Source organism: Mustela lutreola, chromosome 15 (assembly GCF_030435805.1).
Source record: "Mustela lutreola isolate mMusLut2 chromosome 15, mMusLut2.pri, whole genome shotgun sequence".
Taxonomy (NCBI): Eukaryota; Metazoa; Chordata; class Mammalia; order Carnivora; family Mustelidae; genus Mustela; species Mustela lutreola.
The window spans coordinates 14,774,287-14,802,077 of NC_081304.1; the positions used below are offsets into that span (position 1 = coordinate 14,774,287).

Here is a 27,791-nt window from a genome sequence, read left to right on the forward strand (position 1 = left end):
GGCTCTCCTCCACTAGCCCTACCCCGGCCCCGCTACTGCGCATGGCACGTTGCGTACCTCCCCCCACCCCCAGCAACCGGCCAGGCGGCGCGGCCCTAAACTAAGGAGGCGGAGCTGAGACGGGGTCGGGACTGCTTGCTAACTCCAGGACCAGGTACCGGGCTGGCGGGGCCGCCTGGTGCGCTCCAGGGACCAGTCCCTTCCCGCCCTGACGCCGATTCCATCTCCTCAGGGGCGGGCCTTCGTCAGATCAGCCATCCCGCGCCCCCCCCCCCCCGCCCTCCACGGGTCCCTTTTCACCCCATCCTCCTCGATTCCCGCAATGAGAGGGGCTGCAGCCTGAGAGCAGGATAGGCTTGGGCCTGCCCGGGAGACGCCGGAGCGGAGTTGCCGGGCGAGAGAGGCGTGTGCCTGCTTTCCGTACCCATCTTTCCCCCTGACTCCTAGGTGGGGAACGTGGGGCCCAGGTGTCAGTCTGCCCTTCCCAAAGAGGTGGCCGATGATGTGCTGACCCCCCCACCCCCATCCCACAACCCCAATTCCCGTCCATCCCAGTCTGGACAGGCAGCGAATCAAGCTTAAGAAGAGAGATTTAGGTGACTCCTTGAATCAGCAAAAACAAAGAGCTTCTAATTGTCCTGGTGTTTTCCAAGAATGTTTCAGTGCCCACGGTAGATTTGGGGTGGCGATGGGCGGTGGGGGTAGGGAAGTGAGCGCGAGGGAAGGGGAGTGGTTAAATAAAATTGTTCAAGTTTCCAGGAAATGGGAGACTAATTTTTCTGCCCAGCCTTCTGTTAAGATAACCTAGCATATTCTAACCCGACTTTCCCCGAAGAGGAAAGGCCGTTGGAACTGGTCCTTTTCTTACTGTATAATACCTGTTGAAGTACAACCGTAATTCAGTATGTATTTGAGGCTTGAGGCCAGTGCTCCATTGACTGATTCATACTGTCTAAAGACACCCAAGACTGTTTCTTATTCTTGAGAATTGAAGAAACCGAGTCTTACTGGTTACCTGCCTTAGGCCAGGAACCTACTCAGCTATTAGTTACGGTGCTGAACTTGTAAAGTCTGTTCCCCCACCCTTCAGCCAGGTTTCTTATAGTATCGGAACTCAAATGCAGTGTTTGTAGTTGTAACCCCAGACATAGAAGAAGTTTAGGAAAACATTGACAGAAACAGGGGAAAAGGAAAAAAAGAAATAGAGCAAGGTAAACGAGTTCTTTTCTGTTCTGTTTGGCATCTGGTCAGCCACACTGTCAAATCGGGCCATGTCTTCTTGGTCAGTCGTCATTCTATCTTTGCAGACCCTGTCTTGACACTTCTCCTTAGACTTCTCCATGATCACTCTGGTTTCTAGAGCACAAACATTGGAACACATCTACCTGGTCCTCTACCAGTTACCTGTGTCATTCTGGGCATTTAACCTCTCTAAGCTTTAAGCTGCTGATCTGTAAAATGAGGAAGATACTACTTACTGTGAGCCGATCTCTGTGAAGCATTTAGCATATACTAAGTTCACCATAAGTGTTTGCTGCTTTTATTATTTTTGCTATTAACAATATAATAGATAAAGACGTGCCCATCTGATGTGTTGGGCGCCACAGCCCCTGGGAATGCAATAGTGTATAAGATGCACTTAGCAGTTGACATTGCGGTAAGTGTAAGGGTTGAATACAGAGACTGAATACCTAACAGAGGTGTGGGGTCGGGGGTGGGGGAGAATGGTGGCCAGGGAGGACTTCTGTAGCACAGGGTACATGAGATGAGTAGTAAGGAATGACAGGTCAAAGTTAACCAAGTTGGGGGAGTGCAAGTGGTCCAAGAGGGGAAGCAGAATCTTTAAAGTTCTTCCTTTAGACTCCATTTCCTACCTCAAGCATGATGTCCGACATATGGACTTATCCCAAGGCTCGTGTCCCAGCCTTCTCCTTTTTTCTCCCCATTTTCTCCTTGAGTGCATTTGTCACTGTATAGCTTTGGCTGCTAACTCCCAGGTCCACATAGCCATCTCTAACATCTCTCTTAAGCATCAGTCTTACATTTCTGACTGCTACATCTTCTCACTTGGGATATAGAACTATTTTCTCAACCTCAACATGATTTAAAAACTCGAATTCATCTTCCCACCAGAACCACTTCCACCTCTGAGTTTCCTGTTTTGTTGCTGACACACTACTCTTTCCCAGTTACTTGGGCACAAAAAAAATCAGAGTCATCAGAGTTGTCCACAAGTAGAATGGGTTCCGTGATAAGGCAGTGAGTCTCTGGCAGGGGAAGTTTTCAAGCAGAGGCTAAATAACCTTACATCCTAGGGTTTGTAAAAGCTCTTCCCCTGAAGGGTGGAGGATGGGCTAGATGATTTATGGTGTCTTAACTAACTAAATATAATTTCTTTATTTTTCCTTCACCCCCTACCCATCGATTTCTTTTTTGTTGTTGTTTTATTTTGTTTTTAAAGATTTTATTTACTTTTTTGACAGACAGAGATCACAAACAGGCACGGAGGCAGGCAGAGAGAGAGGAAAGGAAGCAGGCTCCCTGCCAAGCAGAGAGCCTGATGCAGGGCTCGATCCCAGGACCCTGGGACCATGACCTGAGCCGAAAGCAGAGGCTTTAACCCACTGAGTCACCCAGGCGCCCCTACCCATCTATTTCTTAACATTCCCTCTGCTACAAGCTCTTATCACCCAAATGTGGTCCCCTGTAATTGTGTTCTAACTGGCATTCCTTCCCCTGGGGATTTTGCACCTCCCATTCTTCCATTTGTTTGCAGATTAATATTCCTTAGAACGTTTCTTAGAACAAGGCTTCTCAAACATTTGTCAATACAGTGGTCCACAGACCAGCAACGTTACCATCAGCTGGGAGTTTGTTAGAAGTATTAGGCCCACTCCAGACCTTCTAAATCAACATCTGCGCTTTTAACAAGATCCTCAAATTTTGTGAATGCACTATAAGGTTTGAGAGACACTATCTTAGACCACTGTTTTGCATCTGTCACTTTTCTGTTTAAAACCTACAGTGGCTCCCTCTTGCCTGGTGAAGAAAATGCATCCTCTAGCATGCCCATAAGGTCTCTTCATTGTTCTCATATATCTGGAGCTGTGCTTCTGTAACTGGTTATGCAAAGGGCTGACATAACTCCTCGGTATATTTGGTCAATCAGTCAACATTACTGAGTGCCTACTACATGATATGCACTAGTCTAGAAACTGGGAGATTCACGTGTGGACAAAACAAAGTAAGCACTAAAAATGAGCACCTAATACTATTTCATGCTTAGAATTCCCAGTTTCTTTAAGTCCTCTTTGACACTGACTACACAGGTCTGTTCCAGGTTATAGTAACTGTCTTTCCCTTTCCTGAACACCGTAAGGATTTGCCCATTTCTACGTATGTCTTCCCCAGACCTGCTGAATTAAAAATTTCTGAAGGTGGGAGTTTGAGCACCCATAGGTTTTTATAACTACATGAGTTAATTTGAAACACATCCTGGTTTGGGAGCCCATGTTCAGAAAATTAATGAAGCTGTTGGTGTGGTAGTCTAGGAACAGTTCTTAGGTTTTGTTAATTTATAGTGTTTGGAGACTGACTACTTTCTTTCTTTTTTTTTTTTTTAAGATTTTTTTATTTATTCATTTGACAGAGAGATCACAAGTAGGCAGAGAGGCAGAGAGAGAGAGAGGAGGAAGCAGGCTCCCCGCAGAGCAGAGAACCCGATGCGGGACTCGATCCCAGGACCCTGAGATCATGGCCTGAGCCGAAGGCAGCAGCTTAACCCACTGAGCCACCCAGGCGCCCTGACTACTTTCTATTTCCACTATTTTTAGCCATTTCAGTAGGTGTATAGTGGTATCTTATTGTGGCTTTATATTACATTTCGCTGATGACAAGTGATGTTGAGCATCATTTCTTGTGCTTAGTGGCCATTCCTGTTCTTCTGTTCAAATCTTTTGCCCATTTTTTAAAATGAGTTGTCTTACTGAATTGTACAAGTTCTTTAAATATTCTGTATATAAAATGTTTTGTACACACACACACACACACACACACACACTTCTCTCCCAACTTGTTTATTTTCTTAGTGGTGTCTTTCAAAGGCAGAATTTTTTCATTTTCATAAAGTTTATATTTTTCTTTTTTATTTCATGCACTTGGTATTCTTTTTTTTAATTATTATTTTTTTCTTATCCCAACATCCTGAAGATTTTCTCCTGTTTTACTTAGTAGTTTCAACTTTTTCTTTACTTCTGTGATCCATTTCAAGTTAATTTTTGTGTATCATATAAGATAAGGGTGAAAGTTCATTTTTTCTAAATGTCTATTAAGTTGTATCTAGGTTATTTTCCCCCATGGAATTACTCTGGCCCCTCTCTTGAAAATTAATTGCCCATACATGCATGGATCTATTTCTGGATTCTCTGTTCTGTTTCATTGATCCATTTGTCTATGCTAGACCAAAGTACACTATCTTGATTACTGTAGCATTAAAGTAAGTCTGGAGGGGCGCCTGGGTGGCTCAGTGGGTTAAAGCCTCTGCCTCCGGCTCAGGTCATGATCCCAGGGTTCTGGGATGGAGCCCCCCATCGGGGCTTTCCGCTTAGCAGGGAGCCTGCTTCCCCTCTTCTCTTTCTGCCTGCCTCTCTACCTACTTGTGATCTCCGTATGTCAAATAAATAATAATAAATAAATAAATAATCAAAGTCTGGAAATCAGGTAATAGAAGTCTTCTAACTTTGTTCTTTTTCAAAATAATTGTGGCTATTTTAGGTCCCCTGTATTTCCATATACATTTGAAGATCAGTTTAGCAATTTCTCTTTAAAAGTCTGCTGGGATTTTCAATAGGATTGTACTGAATCCATACATCAATTTGGAGGGAGTTGACATCCTCACAATACTGAGTCTTCCAATCTATGAACATAGCATATCTCTTATTTAGCTTATCTTTAAATACCTCTTAGCCATGTTTTATAATTTTAAACATACAGGTTCTTATTCAGAATTTAAAAAAATTATTCTTAATTATTTTATGTTTTTGTTTGTATTATAGATAGTTTCATTTTTTTAAATTTCATTTTCTAATTGTTCTTCGCTAGTATATAGAATTACAATTGGGTTTTGTAATTGAGCTTTCTAAATTCATTTTTTTAGATCTAATAATTTTTTTGTATAATTCTTAGAATTTTCTATATACACAATCATGTTGTCTATTAACGAAGAGTTTTACACTTTCTTTTCCAATTTGTTTGCCTTTTGTTTCTTTTTTTTTTTCCTTTTTGCTTTGGCCAAGACCACTAGTACATGATGTACAGAAGTGATAGGAGCAGACATTCTTGTTTCGCTTCTGTTCTTAGCGGCAAGTCACTAATTCTTTTTACTACTAAGTATGATGTTACCTTATACATTTTTCCTATGTATTTTATCATTTTACAATATTTATTTGTTTATTTATTTGAAAGAGAGCGCTCTTGGAGCACTCCCTCCAAGAGAGGAGGGAGAGGGAGAAGCAGACTCTATGCTGAGTGCAGAGCCTGATGGCAGGGCTTGTTCTCAACCCTGAGATTGTGACCTGAGCCGAATCAAGAGTCTGATGTCTAGGGACGCCTGGGTGGCTCAGTTGGTTGGACGACTGCCTTCATTCAGCTCAGGTCATGATCCTGGAGTCCCAGGATCGAGTCCTGCATCAGGCGCCCAGCTCCACAGGAGTCTGCTTCTCTCTCTGACCTTCTCCTTGCTCATGCTCTCTCTCAATGTCTCCCTCTCAAATAAATAAGTAAAATCTTTAAAAAAAAAAAAAAAAAAAAGTCTGATGTCTAACTGACTGAGCCACCCAGGCTCCCATTTCATATATATATTTTTACCAAGTTGACTTGGTAAATTCTATTTCTATTCTATTCCTATTTGACTATTCCTATTTGACTGAATTGTTAAATCAAGAATTGGTATTGAATTTTTTCAGATTATTTTTCTCTATCAAGATGGTTTATTTATTTTTTTCTTGTTTACTCAGTTACTCTGGTAAAATTACATTGATTCTTTCTTTTTAAAAAAAAAAAAAAAAGATTTTATTTATTTATTTGTCAGAGAGCAAGCGAGAGCGAGCACAGGCAGACAGAGTGGAAGGCAGAGTCAGAGGGAGAAGCAGGCTCCCCGCGGAGCAGGGAGCCCAATGTGGGACTCAATCCCAAGACGCTGGGATCATGACCTGAGCCGAAGGCAGCTGCTTAACAAACTGAGCCACCCAGGCGTCCCTCTTTCTTTTTTTTTTTAAAGTAAGCTCTAATGCCCAGTGTGGGGCTTGAACTCATAAACATGAGATCAAGAGTCACATGCTCTACCAAGTTCATTTTTTTTTTTTTCTGCTCACCCTACCATTTCTTTTAACTCCTTAAAATTGTTTTTTATTTGCATACAACTTTGGACAAAAACAGTTTGGTATATATTGATTCATTTTTTAGTATTAAAACAGTTTTCAGTTCCTGAGATTAACCCCACTTGGTCATGATGCATTATGCTTTTAGTCACTCCAGATATAATTTTTTAAGATTTTTATTTATTTACTTGAGAGAGAGAGAGAGAGATCACAGAGGAAGAGGGAGAGGGAGAAGCAGACTTGCTGCTGAGCAGAAAGCCTGATGTGGGGCTTGATCCCAGGATCCTGAAATCATGACCTGAGCTGAACGCAGATACCCAACCGACTGAGCCACCCAGGAGCCCCTCCAGATATAATTCTTAACTATAAATTAACTAAACATAAAACAAGATCAGGATGATATGAAAAAAGAAACATCTGAGAAATGGCAAAAGTTCTTGGAAATGTATAAACAAAATTTAAAAATTAGTAGAAGGGTTAGAAAATAAAATTGAAGAAATATCTTGGAAAGTAGAGTTTAAAATAGGAACAAAACAAGTATAAATTAATTTCTAGAAGTATGTTTTTATTAGGAATTCTGTAACATAAAAACAGAGAAAGTGGAGGAGACAAAATTTATCAAAGAAATAATACAAGAGGGATGCCTGGGTGGCTCAGTTGGTTAAGTGGCTGCCTTCGGCTCAGGCCATGATCCCAGTGTCCTGGGATCGAGTCCCACATCGGGCTCCTTGTTCGGCAGGGAGCCTGCTTCTCCCTCTGCTCTGCCTATCACTCTGTCTGCTTGTGCTCACTCTCACTCCTCTCTCTCTCTGACAAATAAATAAATAAAATCTTAAAAAAAATAAAAGAAATAATACAAGAATATTCTCCCAACATTGGAAGATAAAAATTTCCACACGAAAAAGGCTATGGTAGGAGAGCCTGTTTGGCTCAGTCAGTGGAGCATGCAACTCTTGATCTTAGGGTCGTGAGTTTGAGCTCCACGTTGGGTATAGAGATTACTTAAAAAAATAAAATCTTAAAAAAAAAAAAAAGGCTAAGTAGAAAGCAACTAATCTAGATTGTAGCATGGGGATGGAGAGCCTTAGAAAAGCAATCTTTAGGGCGCCTGGGTGGCTCAGTGGGTTAAGCCGCTGCCTTCGGCTCAGGTCATGATCTCAGGGTCCTGGGATCGAGTCCCGCGTCGGGCTCTCTGCTCAGCAGGGAGCCTGCTTCCCTCTCTCTCTCTCTCTCTCTGCCTGCCTCTCCATCTACTTGTGATTTCTCTCTCTCAAATAAATAAATAAAATCTTAAAAAAAAAAAAAAGAAAAGAAAAGCAATCTTTAGGGAAAAATTGGAATGGATGAGTTCGAATGTATGGTAAAATATATTGATAAGACAAATAGCAGAGATGTACTTTGAAAAAGTCAGTTAATAGATATGTGGAAAACCAAACAAGTAAAAAAAAAAAAAAAAGAGTCCATTATTAATTCTAGGAAAGCAAATAGTGTACAAGAAAACAGATGTAGTCATCTTTGCCTCAGCTCTGAACCATGTTTCCACAGTCATAACAATGTAAATGTGGACTATTGATTTAATCAAACAGTATGCCAGAACTGGGTTAAGAATGAAAGCAAGAAAGTAGGGTGCAGGAAGGTGATGTCGGACAGTGTAGTCTTCATCTACCACAGTAGAAATTTGGTAGATATATATCTAAAATGGCCGTATAAACATTTGTTTAAGAGTGCTAATAAAAAGCAGGATAAACAGCCAAAAGAAGTGAAGCTCATTAATTCTGGGAAAGGATCAGTGGGGATTTCAGTCAAGAGAAATTTAAAAATTAAAGAAGAAAGCCATATAATAACAAACCCGTCTTTTCTTATAGAGATTGTGTTATTTCCGAATGTAGTGGCTAGAGTACATCCAGTTTTATTGCCTCTGAAAGTTTCTCTAAACCAGTCTTCAGAATCTAGAAATTTATAGGTCTGGTACAGTGCTCTTAGTGGTAGACTCATAGGAGGTTTTTGTTCTTCAAAAGGCATTTCTATAAAAGGAGATTTGACTAACCTGTTTCTATTTTCCTTTTAGGCTTAAATTTTTGAAATTGAAGTAGGTCTACACATTAGGAACTCATGTCTTTTCTTGTAAGTAAACCAGAGCGAATTAGGGTGAGTGTTTCTATTCTTCCGGCTTTTCTATTTTTATTTTCTGTAAAGCAATGTGTTTTGGCAGATATTGTAGGTCGTTTTTATGTGATGCTCAGAATCCTCTGGAAGGGAGGAATGTGGGAAGTAAAGCAGAAATTACAGCCTCCATTCCTGAGAAAAGAGCTTGCAGGTAGAGGCTGACCAGAGACACCAAATACACCCACCAGTTCGTCTGATAGAGAAGAAACGGAGGCTTATTTTATGAATATCACTCATATAAAATTAAATGAGTAAATGTCCCTTTTCACTATAGATATGTAATTGCTAATAAGCTGCCTATTTCCTATGTATTTTCAGCGAGTTTGTGTTTTAAAAATCAGTATCAAATTGTCATTATTGGAACACTTTTTCTAAGTATAATCATGGGTTTTAACTGAAGACTCTTTAAATGTGAAAAATGTTATTAAACCTGAAAACTTCATCAGCTAAAATGACCTCAAGAACAAATACTGGATTTAGCTTGTTTGTAAGCTTCCTTGACTTCATAAAAGAGCATTATATTTTATTTATTATCAAGTATTTAATTTCTAAATGCAGTAGGAATTTTTTCAAATTCTGTAACAAGAAGTGCTATATGACACATGAACACACCACTTTCTTTAAATATTAAAGTATATGTTATATTTTGTGATACAGTATACATTATTTTTTATACCAAGTTTTTTTTTTTTTTTTAAGATTTTATTTATTTATTTGAGAGAGAGACAGTGAGAGAGAACATGAGTGAGGAGATCAGAGGGAGAAGCAGACTCCCCATGGAGCTGGGAGCCCAATGTGGGACTCGATCCCGGGACTCCAGGATCATGACCTGAGCTAAAGGCAGTCGTCCAACCAACTGAGCCACCCAGGCGCCCTATACCAAGTTTTTTTAAATTATTATTATTTTGGGTGTTCTTTTTTTAATTTAGAAAAAAACTGATATAGAGGAGGACACAGAATGATGTTATAGTTCCAATTCAAAACACATCTTATACATCGTATTTCTGAAGGTTACACATCTTATACATCGTATTTCTCTTTTCTTGTGTTTGTGTATATAAGAATAATTTATACTGGAAAGAGTAAACTTCACTGTTAAGAGGAAAAACAGAATCTCTCCTTAGCCTGAACTCTGTCTGGTGGAAAGAATGCCCCCAAGCCAACCTTGAACACTATTTCTTAAGTGAAATTCAACCTTGATTTCCCATTACTTTTACATATGAGCTTTTTCTCTGTATCAACCTTGCCTGATTCATGTGAAACCAGACCACACTGATGAGTATTAAGGAAATCCAACACTCATTTGAAATAGGATAGTAGTGAACGAACCATGATTGGGGAAGTAAGTGTGGTCCTTGTAAACCTGGTAGAAAATCTAAGTGGTGACGTCTTTAGAAATCCTAGTAGATGAAAGAATATTCAGCTTAGTGTTTTCTTTTACAAATTAACAGAGGTTGTGAAAAACTGTTTGATCTCTATTTTCCATATTATGAATTCCAGTAGCATTTTTCACATTGGCATTCATGATCCAAAGCATCTGTAATAATTGACAGCCATTGAGAGAGTCAGATGGAATCAGAAGGTAGTTTTATGTATAGGAAGGACAAAAAAACCTTCTTCGTTATTAGGGCCAGTACTACATGTTTCACAACTATCTGTCAGATTTGAAGATTATTTATCAAATTAGGGCAAAGAAGAATAGAGAAAGGAGTTAACCTATTGTTTTCTGTTGACTTAAATCCAGGATTCTTTTTAAAAATTGTCCATAGAAATGCATTTCAACTGTTTGGCATGATTCTGTTTTTGTAGTTTATGTTTGTCTAATGGCTGATAGCTAATTTTTTGTGGCTTGGAAGAAATACTAATTCTTTTTGGGGTTTTCCTCTTTAGCGGTGGGTCTCGGAAAAGTTCATTGTTGAGGGCTTAAGAGATTTGGAGCTATTTGGAGGTAAGTACAGTACGGCATTTTGCCATCACTTCAGGGTAATGTCACTTTGTTGTGATTTGTTGACTAAGTCAATTGTAAGGGCAAGTGTAAATGACAGCTCTTCTATTCACTTGGCGCCATTTTGAATCCATGGTTTCCCAAAGATGTGAGGACTCATCTGGCAGTTGACCTTGGCCTGTCTTGATTGTTAGAAAGTCAGTATTTACTTAAAGTCATATTTATTTCTTCTAAGTATTCATCCAGTTGAAAGACATATTCTTAAAGGAAAAAAACTAAGTGTTTAAAAGCTTCTAACCGTGAAGATTTTAAAAATAAAATTATTAGAACGAAGGTAGCAATGATATAAAAGTTTTGGTTTACTGATCAATCTAGTTGACTCATCTTTTCATGGTAGAAATTATGAGACTTAAGAGAACTAAGGAAAAAAAATCTGTCAGGACAAAAATATTAACTGACTTTCTGTTGTAAAATCCACATGCTGATTTCGGAAGTTGTAACCTTGCAATTTTGAGGTTTAATAGGGCCAGGCATTTGCCTTTGATTCTTTTCAAATTGAGCCTTTTCAAGAACTGTGATCTTAATTTTAGGCAAAGAAAATTCTTTTCTACACAAGTAATAGTAGTGTCTGGATACCAAGACACTCTTCGGCTAAAGAGGCAAGTTATTAGATTGAGTGCATCTGTTGACTAATCCCCCCCCCCCAAAATATCCTCAGATAGACTTCAGTCATTGAGAACTGAAACTTGTTAATTACTAGGTGATACTTGTTCATTTATTTTCCCTAATGTCACTCAAAGACCTTCCAGAGGAGTATTATTTGTGAACTCTGTCAAAGTATTATGATTTAGACAAATGAGAGTTTAGAAAAATGATGACTTATTTTTGTTTTAGTTCTGAAGATTAAAAATGAGCTGCACAGTAAAGGCAAAGCTAAATGGGAAGAAAAATACTATACTCTGGTCCTGTTGTCATTTTCTTCTAATCATAAATGGAAATACTGTGGTTTAAATGTAGACATTGGCACTGATGAAAATTGAGTTGGAAGTCCAGTTTATAATTAATTAGTTAAAAATATGCCAGTATATGTGAAGTGAATTAAGGATTTTGGTTTCAGCATCTTGAGTGTAGGATCTCTGGCAGACTTTTGACAGTTCCCTTGTCTCTGATCTGAGGGGAGTGAAGGGATTGGTCTGTAGATTGTTTACAGCTTGATGAAGTATGTATTAGGAGGTTTTATACAACTTGGAATTTGCCTTCTACTCTGTAAGATTAGATTTGATTTCCTCTAATCTATTCACTTGGCTTTAACAGACTATCTTAAGCAAATGTACCTGCCACTTGTATACCAAAAAACGGATATCCAAAGCAAAAAAAAAAAAAATCTTATTTTGATGAATTAAGGCTAATTTATCTGTGGCTAGTCTCTTCTAACAATACAAATAGAAGCTTTGATTTCTAACTTGGATACTTGGAAATATGTGATCATTCCAGTACTTTCCAGTTAAAAATCAACTTTGATGATTTTTCTCACTTTCATAGAATGATAAAAATAACAAGTACAGATACAGAATTTGTCTGATTTCAGGGCAGGAAGTTATTTGAGTTGTCCTTTGCTTTAGTCCACCTAGAGTAGCAGAGGGCCAAAAGCCACTGCTTTATCTGTATTCAGAATAGAATGCATGTGACGGAACAATCTAAGTCGGTAACGGTCCCATGTATCCATGTTGCCGTATTAAAACATTTTTGCCTTTTTTTTTTTTTTTTTTTTTTGGAAAGCCTGTTTTCTGGTCCCTGCACTTTCTGGGAAATAGCCACATATCTTTGCAACTTTCTAATGAATGTTTTGTTCACAATATAAGACCCTGAAACCAGCCTATTGAAAGTAACATTGTGTGCTGATGGAAAGTACATGCAAGACTAGAATTACAGCAGCTGAGTTATACTTGCCAAAGAATACCCAGAGAATAGTAGCCTTGCCATCTTTTGAAGATCCAGAGATTTATGTTTAAAACACCATCTATATGTGATTTTTGACTGTGGGTCCCTGTGTGTGTGTTAGCTAGTGTTTGTGTGCATTGTACGTGTTTATAACTAACCCTGTGGGCACTTTTTACCATAATGACTCTTAAGTGGTTCCATAAATAAATGTCATCCTAAGTGTAATCATTGCTGTTGTGAATGTGGATGTGTCTTCTGCTAAAAAACAAAATGCCAACAACCAATTTCTCTACTCCAGAACAGCCTCCGGGTGACACTCGGAGAAAAGTAAGTGACTTTCTAGGTTCTAGCATGATGGCTGTTGCATGGGGATGACTTCTTATGGAAATTTGTGGTTTTGGTTGGCTTATCATTTTGTGTTTTCGCTTATCTCAATGAGTTGTATTTGTAGTGTGGAAATTCAGGTTTCACCCTGGAAAGATTTCAGTGGGTACTTTGGAAGCTGAAAAAGTCTCAGGCACTTTTTGTCTCTGTCTTGGGGATTAAGGTCTCCTCCCCTTCCCGACCCTACCAGTCCCCCACCACCCCTCCAAAGAAAAGAAAGTTTCAACAATCTAAGATGGGGTTATCTTTTAGTGTCTGGTGGTGCTACATTTTCCATCCAATTAGGTCTATTGCTAATTGATTTCAATCCACAGAGATCATACAGAGCTCTACCTCGATTATAGGCCGTACCTCAAATCTACCTTAAAAACAAAACCCTACATTAAAAAGTACAAAACAGAGGTGCATTTTTTTATTGGCAAAAGTTGAAAGACTCTTGTCCTGCTTCCTACTCTTGTAGTTCATTTCACCAGTATAACACCAGATGTGCACAGTGTACCAAGCTGTTTTTGATAACATAAATCAGTGTCTTATAAAGAGAGGGGAAAAGAACCTCTGGGGTCTCCTCTGCGCTCCCCCCTTCCCCAAAAGACTTCTTGGTCTTTTCAGGTGACAGACATCTGCACATTTTGCGGGCAGCCCCACAGCTGAAGGAAGGTGATGTTGACTAGGAATTTTTGAGCAAAGCTTTGGCAGATTGAAATATGTTCTAGTCAGGAGACCAAAAAACATTCCCTGTACCATCAGTTAGATATTTTTCCAGAACAGAATGCCCATTATATATAATTTTTATGTTTTCACAGCTGCTGGCATTATGCTGAGTTATCCTGTGTGAAACCTGGTGAGGGGGGTAGATATAGCATTTCACAAATATTGTCTTTGTGTGCTCTATTGTACTTCATCTTAAACTCTTTAAACAAAGTTATTTAATGTTCATTTCTGGCTATCAGTAGCTTATGTATTGTCCAAATGCTTCAAAATGAATAAAATGGTTTTCATGGCAAGGGGAACTAAGAAGCTTTGCTAGAATTAGTTTCTCTAGACAATTTGAGATTGTACTTCATGCTAATACAACTATGCCATGCTGTGTTTAAAGAGAATTTCATCCTTTTCATCTGAATTTTAGCCTTTTCTAATCTGAAACCGTATACTGAACTAACGCCCCTTCTTGTGGCAATGTCAGACCCGACCTCTTCCTTTCAAAATACTGTCTTTGTTTGCTTGTTTTCCTAAATAAAGGTTGGTTTCTCTCTGAGTTCAGACCTATAGAACGTCCACAAACTAGAACTCGCCCATTTTAGGGTCATTGCCAGTGAGACGGGAACAGCAGCCACTAGACTAGTTTATCTCGTGCAATTCCCAATTGCCAAGAATTCACATTCCCAATTACCTAAAGAATTTTATTTCCTAAAATCAACACTTTTGAGTCATTTTCTGTAGTCAGTAAAGATAGTAGAAATACTTGCCAAGTTACTACCTAATCATACCAATAGTTTACTACCTCGTCCTACCTAGGCTCAACAGGGGCGTGTCCCTAGTGTGTAGCCTACGAGACAGAACGTCTTCTATGCACTTGCAGCAAGGAAGAGGGACATAGGTCATAAAAAAGTATCTACCGTTTTTTCCCAAGGGAGTTATTTAAAATGCATTTAATAAGTACTTTATCTCACAACTCCAGCTGTCCATCTTAGTCTCTATAACAAATTACAGAGATATTAAGGAGTTTTCCTAGAAATCGGAGGAGAGAAGACCTTCAAATATATAGTAGTTTTAGATTTGTTCTCATTGGGACTATATTGCTACTTGCTAAAAAATGCAGTACTTCCTTACAGAACAGATTCTGTCTTATAAAGCGCCCCTAGTAACAAGGGATCTAGTGAGTGTGTCACATGACAGCAGGTGTTTTCAGTCTGGGTCAATATACTGAACTCCGTCTCTGGTGGAACTGGCTGCTACATGTCCCCAAGCCTCTTCAGCTCATGGCAATGATAAGGTCATGGGCAGGAGACCTTCCCAGTTCAAACTTGACCCATGCAAACCTGTTCTCAAGGGTCAAGTATAGCAAGTTGGGGATGTAGTAAGGGATGTCATTGGAAGTAGGCAGGGGCCAAGTCATGTGGATCCTCATAGGTCAGAGCAGGGACTTAGGGTCTGCAAACCACCCCCTGAGTTTTATGTTAACTGATGACACCGATGTTATTGAGGAGTAGATTAATATTTCAGAAAACAGGATCCAAAGAAGAACAATAGGTACGGATAGTGAGAGGTAGGAAGTTAAGAAGATGGGACTCAAGACTAACGTAGCTTGCAGCTTGTCAGTTCTAAACAAATGGTAAGGGGCTGGGTGGCTCAGTGGGTTAAGCCTCTACCTTCAGCTCAGGTCATGATCTCAGGGTCTTGGGATCGAGCTCCACGTTGGGCTCTCTACTCAGCAAGAAGTCTGCTTCCCCCTCCTCTCTGCCTGCCTCTCTGCCTACTTGTGATCTCTCTGTCAAATAAATAAATAAAATCTTAAAAACGAACAAACAAAACAAATGATAAGCTACCATTTCAGAGCTCCTGGTTTGGGCTTTTTTTTTTTTTTTTTTAAGATTTTATTTATTTGACAGACAGAGATCACAAGTAGGCAGAGAGGCAGGCAGAGAGAGAGAGAGGAGGACGCAGGCCTCCCACCGAGCAGAGAGCCCGATATGGGGCTCGATCCCACGACCCTGGGATCATGACCTGAGCCAAAGGCAGAGGCTTATAACCCACTGAGCCACCCAGGCGCCCTTGGTTTGGGCTTTTTGGTCACATTTTGTCCCTTGGTTGTGTATGTCTCACCTGTCTGAGGCACTTGGGAGGTATCGTAGCATTATTCTGAAGACCAGACAGTGTCAAGAGGCTACAATGGCTATCAGTGATCCTAGAGTTTGTTTTCAGAGCATTGGAAAACATAGGTAACTATAAAAACTAAAATCAAACCAACCTTAATCATTTATCAAGCTCTTCTTAGGATTCTCTGTTTTCTTCATTTTCTCTGTTCCATCTTATTTGTCGAACAGGAGAGTGACCAAACAGTAGGCAGTAAAAAAGGAAGGAGAAGAACAAAATTCATTTTAATTGAATACCTACGAGACACTAGGTAGCGCTAAGCTCTTTCCATATTTCATCTCATTTCATTGTCACAACAGCCGTATGAACTGGGAATTTTTTCCACTAATGAGATAACAGAGACCCTAAGAGTTTAGAGTGACTTACCCAGGGTCACAGAGCAAGTGATAGGCCTGAGTTCAAGTTCTGTCTCTCTCTCTGGTTCCTGATCCTATAGTCTTTGTATTGTACCATTTATCTTGCTTAAAATAGCCTTTCCCAAATTATCTTTTCCAAAATTTAACAAAAAGGTCTCTGGATAAGTAGATTTGGGAAATGCTAGTTTAAACAAAGTTAAGTTTCCTTACTATAAAACTTCTCAAAACGAGCATGCCATATGATTCTTCATGAGGAAGAAAATGCTGCCTTTTCTCATTTAATTGAACATGTAAACTGTTTCTGAGTGTTAACTGCCAAGATCAGTGTTTCAGGGGGCTTACTTTGGGGGAAATCTTGCATTAAAACAACCCAGTAGAAAAATGGACAAGAGAAACAAAGAGGCAGTTTCACCTAGGAGTAACCCACATGGCCAACAAATACATGAAAAGATGTTCAACCTCGTTAGTAATCAAGGAAATGTAAATCAAACCCACAATGACATTGGCAACAATTAAGTCTGATCAAGTGATGGAGGAAAATGGACCAAGGAAAACGTGCATATAATGCTGGAGGGAGTGTAGACAGGTATAACCTTTCTGGAAAACAATTTGGCATTAGATGGTAAAATTGATCATTCATTTACTCTGTAACGTACCAATTCCGTTTCTGGGCCTAAGCTTTAGCATGGCTCTTGTATATACGCATCAGGAAACACATTCAGATGGGTTTCCGATAGCATAGTTCATAATAGCAGAACGGAAAACAACCCAAAAAGCCCATCGACACTGGAATGGATAAACTGAGGTAGAGTCATAAGATGATTATTACATAACATGGGTATATAAGCATTGCTAAACACAACAATATGGATGAATCTTAGATACAGAAAAACTGAATTAGAAATTTGCTGACCAGGCTCTCTTCCTTGACGAGATTCCTCTTACTGTCATAGTAAGCGGTGCAAGAGGAGGAACCCCACGTGGTTTCTTTCCCCACTGGCAGCATGAACTCTTGAAACCAGATGTGCTTGAAACGTCAGGGACACCCTGCCAGGTGGTACCACCAGGCCAGAACATTCTCGACTCACTCTCTTCTGGCTAGCGCTGAGTCTGAGGCCTTTCATGTGTTCACAAAGACCTTTTCCTAACTAGCGCTCAGGTTTAGGAACATAGCATATGGAATTTGAGCTGGCCTAAGGTTCTGCATTTCCATAGGACACACGTCTGAAGCAAGATGATCCAAAAGAAAGAAAAACATGACCCCAAAATCATGTAAATAAATTTAGGTCTGGAAGAAGGAAACAGCCTTTTGAGCTGGAAGAAGAGCTGTTGGTCTGCCACTGGTTTTGATGGGCACTCTTCTTCTGGACCTCAAAGGCCAGAGGTGTGATGCCCCACATCCTAACTGGCTGAAGTCCCGCTTCATGTGTGGCAGGAACAAGGAAGCGGGTCACTTCCGCCGCCTGGGATGATGGCTGAGACCCGACAGTTCTGTCCCTTGCCTGCAGTCATGTGTGCTGGCTGATTTTTTTTTTTTTCCTTTCCTTGGAAATGTCAGGGAATAATTGGTCTGGGCTCTTAGTTTGCTAAAGAGTAGATTTCTTATGGCCACTTTTTCCCTATACCGAGATTCAGCATGTGACCTTTGAAATCTTGTGTTCAGGACCATAAAATAGGAACCTCTCCCCCCCACCTCTCCATCCCGCATCTCTTTTATAAACATGGCTTTCTCCAGACATCCTGTCCCCAGATAAGAATATCACAGTTTTTAGCAAATAAGCCACTTGTTGGAATGGACAAGCAAATCAACAGTCGACTGAAACCGGGCCTGTCCCTTACTCTCAGTGCTGGCTCACATTTACTGGCTCTGATATTAGAGCTGGTGACTACATTGAACATCTGGTGTTTTACATTTCTCACCGAATAGTGCTGGAACAATTTCTTTGCCCCAGAGTCAGGATTTGTGTGGTTAGATGCCAGTCTCCTCGTGGGTCTGAATTGCCACCTCCCACTCCCATCCCACACCCAGTTTTCTCTTATTAACCTATTTTTCTTTTTCTTTAGACCAATGAAGCGAGCTCAGAGTCGATAGCATCCCTCTCTAAACAGGAGATCATGAGTAGCTTCCTGCCGGAGGGAGGGCGCTACGAGCTACTCACCATCATAGGTAAAGTGCAGGGACTGCCACTCTCAGGCTCCAGGGTCTCCTCTGCACGGACCCCTTCCCCAGAATGAATGTGTGCCAGAAGCTGTGAGCTAGTTAGCAGGATTCAGGGGGACAGATTTGGGGGTCTCCTTTGTGTTTGTCTTCCAAGTATGGGAAAAGAGCTCTTGTTACCAGGAGAGAAGCTCTTTTGCAGTTTTTCCTTTTTGGCTTGTACGCTTCTGCTGTCCTGCGCCGTAGTCAGTTCGAATGGTTGGTGGAGGAGGAAGTGAAAGGAGACCAATCAAGAAATGTCAGCCCTGAGGGTAACAGTAGTGACGATTTTAACTTGAATCTCCTTTTTATTTTTATTTTTATTTTTTTTTAAAGATTTTATTTATTAATTTGACAGAGAGAAATCACAAGTAGACAGAGAGGCAGCCAGAGAGAGAGAGAGGGAAGCAGGCTCTCTGCCGAGCAGAGAGCCCGATGCGGGACTCGATCCCAGGACTCTGAGATCATGACCTGAGCCGAAGGCAGCGGCTTAACCCACTGAGCCACCCAGGCGCCCTGAATCTCCTTTTTAGATCAGGTCTCTTGAAGGCAACCTTTGTTGCTCTTGTCCTTGTTTATGGCCATTTCCCTTTTCTTTTAGGCAAAGGATTTGAGGACCTGATGACCGTGAACCTAGCAAGGTACAAACCAACAGGAGAGTATGTGACGGTACGAAGGATTAATCTGGAAGCCTGTTCCAATGAGATGGTGACATTCTTGCAGGTAATAAAATGTGAATGGGACGCTGGGAGGGTGGGCTCTTAGTTCTAGTAGTAATCACCAGGCGTCTCTTACATCTGTCTTCTGAAAGTAGCTGGAAGCAAACAAAGGTGGACTAAACTGAGATGTTACAGAAGCTCTTAATGAAAAATCCTTCTCTATAGTCCCCTCCTCTTCTCCAAAGACTGCTTTGTAGCTCATTTGTTCACTTGTTTACTATTCAGAGAGGCTAAGTAACTCGCCTGTGGTCACACACACTTGTATGTGGTTGAGCCAGGATTCAAACCCGGGCAGTCTTGTTCCAGATTCAGGGCAGCCTGCTCTGCCACGACAGCCGTGTTCCAGCTGTCATCATCCTGTTAGCCCAAGGTTCCTTTCTGTTGGAGAAGCAAGTAGCTGCCCTCTTGTTAAACAGGGAGAGACCACAGATCTGGTAGCTGGCCGGGGGCTAGACTCTCCTTCACTGATGCAGGCCTGCACTGAGAACCCCTGAGATCCAGGGCCTGGGTCGGTGTATTTTCAGCAGTGGATGTGCAGCCTGTCCTACTTCATTCATAATGTGTCTCTGAATTCATGCTCATCTGATGGTGCTCTAATACCCACCCCATTCATGTGGTCAGAGCAGTTTTGTGGGTGTGAGGATGGAACTGAAAGTCAGTCCCAGCTTAGTTATTTGGGAAGAAAGATATTTGAGTTTATTCTAGAGCATGTTGGACTTTAGGATTCTTTTTTAATTTTCTGGAGCAGCGGACAGGTAGAAGGTATAGCTTCTTTGACCTTAGCTCATATCCCATCTCAGGACCCTGGAGTGTCTGTAATTCTTTCATCCAAATTTATTTTAAAATCCCATAGGTCTGGGGCACCTGGGTGGCTCAGTCCTTAAGCATCTGCCTTCAGCTCAGGTCATGATCCCAGGATCCTGGGATTGAGCCCCCCACATGGGGCTCCCTGCTCAGCAGGAGGCCTGCTTTTCCCTCTTCCACTCCCCCTACTGTGTTCCCTCTCTCACTGTGTCTCTGTCTGTCAAAGAAATAAATAAAATCTTTAAAAAAAAAAATCCCATAGGTCTGACCCTTTCCGTGACCACTCTCGCTCGCGGGTTGCTGGAGAAGCCCCTTCGGATATCTAGTAGTTATCGTTTGCTCTCTGGTGCTTTGTTTCCTTGTTCTGTCCATTACAACATTTTCCTTTACAGGGGGAAAACATTCTTTGTTTTCTTACCTTAAAGAGGAGTTCTGTGCCTTGGCCCTTGAAGTCGAGCTAAGCTCTAAGCTCATCACTTCCTAAGTCTTGAGTCAGCAGCTGGTTCTGGATTCTGAGGTGGCGAGCTGGGACCGCTGATTGTGTTGTTGGGAACACAACAGGCAGGGAATTTTTCTTGAGGCTTTTAAGATCGGCTGGTGGAGCCAGACTCAGGCAGAAGCTGGCAGAGCAGTGCTGGGCTCCGTGTGGAGACTGCAGAGCCTGGCCTGTGTCCTCTGGCTGGCCTCTGGCGCAGGCTGCTCCCAGGACTCTGAGAAGAGCTCCGGAAGTACTAAGTAACCATGTTTTTCATGGCGTCCAGCGTACTTGATTCTGACTTCCCCTTACCATTGCTTTCAGGGGGAGCTTCATGTCTCTAAACTCTTCAGCCATCCCAACATCCTGCCGTATCGAGCCACCTTTATTGCAGACAATGAGCTGTGGGTTGTCACATCATTCATGGCGTATGGTGAGTGGGACAAGGGTCCTGGCAGAGAGGTGTTCTGGGAGCTCTGTTGTCAGCCGGCTCACGTGCAGTTTCCCTTCTCTGTTACCCTTCCCCCGGCCCCCACGACTGTTTTCTTCAGGTTCTGCAAAGGATCTCATCTGCACACACTTCATGGACGGCATGAATGAACTGGCGATTGCTTACATCCTGCAGGGGGTGCTCAAGGCCTTGGACTACATCCACCACATGGGATACGTACACAGGTGCAGTCTCACAACCGCCCCTTCCGGGAGAGCGCATGAGCCCTCGAGGAAACGGTGGGGGGTTGACTGAAGTTAGTGATGTCAGAGTGTAAACCAAGGCTCAGCATCCTGTCCTCGCCTCTGACTTGGTAGACAGAGCATTTGGTCTGTCAGTTCTGACTTCCTCTTTACTGAGTGGCTTGGTCCTGAGAAGAACATCTGCCCCACCCCTTGGAGCACCCAAACTGGTATATGTGCCCCAAAGTCAGCCCTATGTGCCGAGAGGCCCGGGGGAAGGCAGGTAGCTTAGTAGATGGTATCAGGACAAGCAGCTCACAGTAGGGAAGATAATGAAACCAGACCCCTACCTAACTCCACATACAAAGGAGCGGTTCAGATGGCCTCAATGTCTGATGTGAAACTACAGACTTAGATAGAAGGAACTGCTTTTGTGACCTGAGGCATCGAAGACTATCTAGATATTTTAGAAGTACAAAACATAATACAAACAAATTGACGGATTTGATTATATCACGATTAAAGATCTCTCTCCAATGAAGGACATCAGGAACAAAATTAAGAAATGGGTGACCGGGTGCGGGATGTAAGCTTTGTGTAAAACACACAGGAGAAATCCTGTGCATCAACAAGAAAAGGATGGCAAAGCAATAGAAAAAAGAGCAAATGATTTGAAGTTTATAAGAGGAAGTCCAGAGGACTAACTGTTGTATGAAAAGATGCTCAAAGCTAGCAATAATCAGAAAAGCAAATTAAGGGGCACCTGGGTGCTCAGTGGGTTAAGTCTCTGCCTTCGGCTCAGGTCATGATCTCAGGGTCCTGGGATTGAGCCCCATGTTGGGCTCTCTGCTCCGTGGGGAGCCTGCTTCCTCCCACCACTCTCTGCCTGCCTCTCTGCCTACTTGTCTGTCAAATGGATAAATGAAATCTTTAAAAAAAAAAAAAAAAAGGCAAATTAAAACAGGATGCTGTCACCCTGTACACCTGAGATGGGTGTAAGGTGGGGGCGGCCCAGGGCAGTGAGGAGGCGGGGTCTCCTGTCCACACAGTGGAAGATGCCCTGACAGCCGGGGTCGCTCGGGACTGGGACCATTAGCGCTGCTCCAGGTGGACACCCCAAAGAAACCCTCAGGGGATAGGTGTGGGTGTCATCGTTCACATTCCTGTGCGGTTAGAGGCAGCGTCAGTGCTCCTCCCTGGGAGAGCGGATGAGTAAAAGTGTTGGAACCTGGCCCAGAGTACAGGCAGCAGTTAGGAGCACAACCGAGTTGTACGCCGGGGGCAAGACAGAGGGATCTTAGAAACAGCACTGAGAGGCGAAGGGAGAGTGGGAGGGATAACACAGCACCGTCGGGTAAATTGAAAATATATGCATACAAAACCATGCTATAGTTTATAAGAATACCTACAAACAAAGAAGTATAGCTGGAAGGCAGTAGATGGTAGGGGAAGCAGTGGTCTGGGAGCATAAAAGAGAACTTGAGCAAAATGTAAGTAAGTTTTAAAATCTGGTGATACGTAAATTGGGCCATGCTACTTTCTCTTTTCTCCTATATGTGTTATATACAGATAAATAAGTGTTTATGTATAAATGGCATGAATATATACATGTGTAAGACACACAGCCAGACGCTGCCAGGGAGAGAGCTGACTGGAGCTGGTAGGTGACGATCAAAGGTTTGCGATGTGAGGGGCTCCGGCTGCCCCATGACACCCTCTCCCCGCCCTCCCAGGAGTGTCAAAGCCAGCCACATCCTGATCTCGTCCGACGGGAAGGTCTACCTCTCTGGTTTACGCAGCAACCTCAGCATGATCAGCCACGGGCAGCGGCAGCGTGTGGTCCACGACTTTCCCAAGTACAGTGTCAAGGTTCTGCCTTGGCTCAGCCCAGAGGTCCTCCAGCAGGTCTGTGCCCCGAGTCTTGAGGAGTCCCCATCCCTCACCAACTCAGTGTCCCAAGGGAGCCTTCAGGAATTTCCCGAGATGAGGGTGCTTCGCTTCTGGGTGGAGTGAGGGGTTCTAAAGGGAGGGGTTCCCTGTTGGCAGGTGGACCTGGGAAGCCTCTCAGCGTGGGTGTTGGGCGCCCATTTCAGATGGTGGTGTTTCCCCTCTGTGGGGTCCCAAACTGGGCCGAATACTATTTCAGCCCCCATCAGAGGCCTTCCCATCTTATAGGAAGAGTGAGCCTTTTGGAAGTAGTTGGTGCTCTCCACACCCCTCCATTAAGCAGGAGCATAGGACCCCACATTTCTTCCTTCTTGTTACACAGCATCAAACATTCCTTCCTTTAAAACATCAGCTACTCGTGGGTAGTAAGGAAGAAGAAGGCAAGGAAAGTGCGCTGGATTGGAGACAGGCATTCTGTTCCTCTCCCGCATGCCCTTCTCAGGCTATAGATGGAGTGATCTGTGGGGTTTGTTTTTTTTTTCCTCCTGATTTAGAATCTTCAGGGTTACGATGCCAAGTCTGACATCTACAGTGTGGGAATCACAGCCTGTGAGCTGGCCAATGGCCACGTCCCCTTTAAGGATATGCCTGCCACCCAGGTGAGCCTGCCGCCTGGTTTCCTTCTTGCCTGCCCCGCTGCATGCCTTCCCCTGCTGTGGAAGGGGACCCCAGAGCAGGAGAGCTCAGGAGCAGACCCACTGCTCACTTCTGTAGGGCCTAGAGCAGGAGTACGAACGGAGGCCCACGTGCCATGTGTCTGTTTAGATGTATAAATCAAGCTAACACATTTTTATAAATTTATAAAATATATGCTAGCCTCCTACTTTGATAAATATACCTGGGAGGTCTGTTTCTAATTATAGTTCTCAGACTCCTCAGGTTCTGTGCTACCTGCTACCACATTTTGGCCAATACCTTTGGAGCCTTTGGCTTGAAAGTTCAATTTCTTTTCATGTCCCTTACAACAGCTGCCCTTTGGTCACTCCTTGGCACGCACAGCCAGTGGCATCGTGTACCTTTGGGAGACAGCCTGGGGGAGAGGCTTATCCAGGCCTTATCAAGTCCAGGAAGCAGACTTGGGATAGCTGGGCAAGGATTACCTGAGTCCTAAGTACCCTGGAGCATGATCTAGAACTGGATGGGGTGGGGGGGGGGGGAGTTGGCTCTGAGTGAGCCTCTCCTTAAGCCCACAGAATGCGCTATGGGAAAAGGGGCACTTAGAGAATGGCCAGAGGGGAGCTCTGTAGAGCAGCTGTCCCAGGAAGGCTTCTAGGAGGAGGTGACATTTGAGCCTTGAAGGCAGATATATGAAGAATAGGAAGTAGAAGGAAACTCTTGGCTAGAGGGAACAGCATGCTAAGATCCAGAGTCAAGAAAGGATAGGATCTGGGGAATGGTGATAGTTACAAATAGCTTAAGTACAAGGCACTTCCCGGGGGCTGCTGGGTGATGTGGCTAGAGAAGGAAGCCAGAGCAGATCCTGAAAGACTTTGTGTGCCACGCCAGGGCATTTGGTTCCTGGCCCAAAGCATGTGGAGAACTGCTGGTGGCTTCTGAGCCCAGAAGCGATAGCCTCAGATGCATTTTGTTAGATTACTACTGCAGGTAGAAGACCTAGCAGACTAGTTAGGAGGGTCATGGAAACATACATAAGGAACCTAGAAAAATTTAAGTCCATCACAGAAAGGAGCTCTGGGAAAGTGAAAGGCTATGCGAGGTGAACAAGAGGTATGGACCCAGAAACAGCATGGTCCAGTAGCACTTTCTGGGATTGTGGGAATTCCTTATCTGTGCTGCCCAGTAAGGTGGCCACTTACAGTGTGGCCAATGAGATGGAGGAACTGAATTATCAGCCAAATTTAAATTCACTTAAGTATAAACAGCTGCCTATGACTGGTGGCAGCACAGCTCTAGAGAGCCTTCCAGGTTTCTGGCTCCGTAGTTCACAAGGGCAACCCTAAGGACGGCAGTCCCTGAGGTGGGGCTGGTTTTGCTCGTGTAGAGTCCAAGGACTTCAGCCCAGCAGCCCTAGTGGAGCCTGCCCCCGGGCTCCTGTGCAGCCTGCCACAGGGACAGCCCGGGGCAGGGTGGGGCGGGTGACACGTAATGCACCCCTTTGGACCCACAGGGGCACCACAAATTGGAGCTGGGCTCCAAACAAAATGACCTGATGGCCGCCTTCACTCTAGGGTGGGGGCTCTACGGGTGGAAGGCTGTGATCACGGTGTCTTATAAACGGGAAAGGAGACTGGGAGCCCCTTCTGTGCAGCTGTGGTCGGGGGTGCATTTCTGTAGGCCCGCTCCTTGGCACTCTGGCCTAGCTAAGGGATGGCTGCTGAGCCTCGGACCCGCATTGCTTCTGAAAAATCAGACATACCCCACTTCTCTTTTCTCTACTCCCCCAAATTTGTATTTTGGGAAAAGTGTATTTGTAAGGAAAAGCTATAGATCTCCCAGCGGCCCCCCCCCGTTCAGCCCGGGTCCCGGCTCTGTCCTCCCCAGATGCTGCTGGAGAAGCTGAATGGCACAGTGCCCTGCCTGCTGGACACCAGCACCATCCCCGCTGAGGAGCTGACCATCAGCACCTCGCGCTCAGCAGCCAACTCGGGCCTGAATGAGAGCTTGGCCCCCAGCACCCCCAGGACCTCCAATGGCGACTCACCGTCCCACCCCTATCACCGCACCTTCTCCCCTCACTTCCACCACTTCGTGGAGCAGTGCCTTCAGCGCAACCCAGACGTAAGGTATCCTCTCCGGACGGACAGTGGGCTTTCGGGGGAGCGTGGGGGGCTGGCGGTGGGGGGTCGAAGGCCAAGTTCAAGAGGATGCATCTGTCCCGGAAAGGGCTGGGTTCCTGGAGGAGTCCCGAGCCCCTGTGGCCAGAGGGATGAGCACAAGGGTTTACTAAGGAGCCATCCTGGGTGACTCTGGCTGTGGTGTTTCCGGGGACTGAGGGAAGAAGTAGAGGTTGCCTGAGGATAAGGTGTAAGCAGCAGGGTTTGGGAAGTCTGGGGCACAGGGGTGATGCTGGTCTCTCTTCCGCTTTCTCTGCAGACCAAGTGCCAGTACCCTCCTGAACCATTCTTTCTTCAAGCAGGTACAACAGCACTTTCCCGAGGCTCCCTGGGCTGGTTTTCCCCTTGCCTGTGCTTGGAAACACCCTGCACCACCTTTGCTTTGGGATCCTTAGTGTGTATTCTCCCCTCCTCCCTTCGAGTCAGAGCGATGGCCCTGTCTCCGGAGCCCCTTAGAGGGGCCGCTCCTTCCTCTCCCAGAGATTCTGGGCTCTAACAGGCCAACTGTCATGGGGCCATTCGGCCCCGTGGTGTCCTGGGAACCAGAGCAATGGGATCCACCCCTAACTGTCTCTCCCCCCTCAGATCAAGCGACGCGCCTCAGAGGCCTTGCCTGAGTTACTTCGCCCCGTCACCCCCATCACCAATTTTGAGGGCAGCCAGCCTCAGGATCACAGCGGGATCTTTGGCCTGGTAACAAACCTGGAAGAGCTAGAGGTGGACGACTGGGAGTTCTGAGCCTCTGAAGAACGCTCACATTCTCCGTCCCCCGAGGCGAGGCATGAGCCCCGGGGGCCCTCCCCGAGGGCTGGCCACATTTCCACCCTCCTGGGTGCAGATTGGGTAGAAAGGACATTTCTGCCACCAGAGTTGGCCGCTTACTCACTGGGAGAGAAATTCCTGAAGAGAAACCTTCTTTACTGCTCCGGGACTTCTGAAACTCAAGGGAATCCCAGGAACCAGTGATCAGAGAGGCCGGGAAGCTGACATTCCATCCTGGGAGCTCAGGCGACCTCTTCAGAAGGAAGAGATGCTATTCTGGCCCCAGAGGGCTGAAGGCCAAGTCCAGGGTTTGACTCGTTGACCCAGGGGACTGTGGGACTTCCTCTTCTCACTCTTGCTGTCCTACCAGGCTGTTCCATTCTCTTCCTCTGCTCTCAGATCCTACAGGTCCATGGAGGGGCAAAAGCAATAAGCAACTGCCTCCCATCCTAGCCGCCAGACCACGCCCTAATAATTGAAAGGAAGGGCATTTTTTCTTGTTAAGCACCAAGTGAAGGGGCAGTCCCTCCTTATCCCTCCCATTGCTTGGGCTGCAATCTAGAACTTTCCCATAGTTCATCGTGTGGTTCATCCCTTCCCCACCAAGAATCCATCTTACTGCCTTCTGCTGGCTGCCTTGAGGCTTTCTCCAAGGCCACAATGTCTTGCCTAGCTTGAGGATTTAAGTCCTTATGCCGCTTTAGTTTCATCGCCAGAACAAATTAAAATTTTTGGAGAATCCACTGGAGAGTGGCATTGCTGTGTGCTGGACATACAGTCACCCAGTCCCACATTCTCTGTCCCAGAGTGGTCCCAGGAGTGCACGCAGAAGCATGGCTGTAACCACTTTCATTAAGAAAGCCTCATAACAGACATAGAGCTGTCTCCTCACACCCAGAAATGTGAGGCTATTCATTTTAGCCTCACTTAGCCATCAAACCACTTTGGGGCTGGAAAGGCCTAGGTGCCAAAGCCTAGCCCTTTCGCAGGCCCCACTTTGGGGCCACTAGGAGTGGAGGCAGAAAAGGCTCATCTTTGGCAGGAAAGGAGGTGGAGGGTTTTGTTCTGTAACATGACTTGCAGTGTCTCCTTACCCCTGGAACTAATACCCAAAGAGCAGGTAACCTAAGACCCAGATCTGTCCCCTCTCTGTCATCCTGGCTGGTGGCCAATGAGGCTGGGCAAGGGGGTGATTCCGCCCTGCGTCTCCATGGTGCTTCCCAGCCTGCATGGGCACCTTCCCCCCTGCCGGTCCCTTAGGGGTGAGGCACCCTTCTCTGGCTCAGGCACTAAAAATGTCAGATTAAGGAAGTGCCCCTCCCTCTTCTCTAAAGCTGCTTTGAACCCTCGAATGCTCTCACTTTCCCTTCCCTCAGA

General features: G+C 44.0%; 1 protein-coding gene across 6 annotated transcripts; it reads left to right on the plus strand.

Moving 5' to 3' along the window:
• STRADA (STE20 related adaptor alpha) lies at nt 1-27,157 on the plus strand. 6 transcript variants are annotated; one of them, XM_059150067.1, is made up of 13 exons: nt 1-154; nt 8,446-8,525; nt 10,434-10,491; nt 12,728-12,756; nt 18,108-18,210; nt 18,842-18,963; nt 20,563-20,671; nt 20,790-20,913; nt 22,644-22,815; nt 23,352-23,456; nt 25,360-25,601; nt 25,912-25,954; nt 26,238-27,157. In XM_059150067.1, exons 2-13 carry the CDS (start codon nt 8,490-8,492, stop codon nt 26,388-26,390), a joined length of 1,296 nt encoding a protein of 431 aa, XP_059006050.1. In that variant the 5' UTR covers nt 1-154; nt 8,446-8,489; the 3' UTR covers nt 26,391-27,157. The 6 variants fall into 6 exon arrangements, with proteins under 6 accessions (XP_059006050.1, XP_059006053.1, XP_059006054.1 ...); XM_059150070.1 differs by having other exon boundaries at nt 8,446-8,501; XM_059150071.1 differs by lacking the exons at nt 10,434-10,491; nt 12,728-12,756 and having other exon boundaries at nt 2-154; nt 8,446-8,501.
• Nucleotides 27,158-27,791: the final 634 nt, after the last annotated feature.